The following is a 1,250-nucleotide window of genomic DNA, read 5'->3' as shown; positions in this document are numbered from 1 at the left end:
CCAATCCCTTAAGCCTTCTTTGGTGACTTTTTGGCCTTTGGTGTCGAAGCCTTCTCCTCGGAAGCAGTAGATTTCTTGGGCAACAGAACTGGGTTAATGTTGGGGAGAACACCTCCACTTGCAATAGTAACACCAGCCAACAACTTTCCCAGCTCTTCATCATTCCTCACTGCCAACAGCAAATGCCTTGGAATAATCCTCGTCTTCTTATTGTCCCTCGCCGCATTTCCAGCCAACTCCAACACCTATGAACCCAAAATAGCAAAAACATTAGTTAAAAAGTTACAGATCTGAGAAGAAAATCAAATGGGGTTTTTAGTTTATGTATTTCTAGTACCTCAGCAGCAAGGTATTCAAGAACAGCAGCGAGATAAATAGGAGCACCAGATCCAACACGCTGAGCATAACGACCCTTCTTCAAGTAACGAGCAATACGACCAACTGGAAACTGAAGACCAGCTTTCACTGACCTAGCTACAGCCTTCTTCTTTGAGCCACCCTTCCTTCCTCCGGCACCTTTGGGTGTCGTAGTAGCATCCATTTCTGTCAACAACTAAATGTTTTGAAGAGAAAAATAGAGAATAAGCTTTGAGTGGTTTTTGCCTTTGAGATTTGAAAGCTGACGAAGAAAATGGAACGGTGGAGTTTGACATTTATAGGATAGAGATGGATTGCCACGCTGGCGATCCGTGTGAGTGGTATTGTTATTTCACGGTGCGGATTTGTTGTTTTAATGTAAGATCGGACGGGTACCAAAAGCTTCAGATTTTTGTAATTTTGACGCCAATATACTTGGGACTGAATTTTTTTGGAGACACTACAATTTGTTGATTACATTTCATTTTATATGGTGATTAAAAAATTATAAATTAAATAATAAATTTTATCATTTTATATTTTACTCATATTAATTACTTCAACAACATATTCAATGTTTTCCCATATAGTGGGATCTGGGAGGGCAGAGTGTACGCAGATCATACCATTTCCTTAGATAAAATAGAGAGGCCGTTTCCGATAGACTCCCAGTTTAGGACCGATAACAGTATAACAAACATCAAACATAAATACATATAAATTAGTACAGTTTGTAAAATAAACTAACGGCACTAGCCATAAGATAATATTACAACCACAGGATAATACTAAAAACTATCTATTCGAAATCATAGATATCACTCAATACCATGAACAAAAAATTTCAGACACAAATAAAGAACACTCCCCTACTTTTACCGACGCACTCCCAC

General features: G+C 38.5%; 1 protein-coding gene across 1 annotated transcript; it reads right to left on the bottom strand.

Moving 5' to 3' along the window:
• Positions 1–636, bottom strand: LOC107839596 (histone H2A.1; the record flags this gene model as incomplete). The annotated part of the gene is given in 2 exon segments (XM_047404790.1): positions 1–245; positions 338–636. Coding segments are annotated over 2 exon segments (441 nt in total). The 5' UTR covers positions 542–636.
• Between the last annotated feature and the right edge of the window lie 614 nt (positions 637–1,250).

This window comes from Capsicum annuum, unplaced genomic scaffold, assembly GCF_002878395.1.
Source record: "Capsicum annuum cultivar UCD-10X-F1 unplaced genomic scaffold, UCD10Xv1.1 ctg68257, whole genome shotgun sequence".
NCBI classification, from domain to species: Eukaryota; Viridiplantae; Streptophyta; class Magnoliopsida; order Solanales; family Solanaceae; genus Capsicum; species Capsicum annuum.
This window is presented reverse-complemented; position numbering and strand designations above follow the sequence as displayed.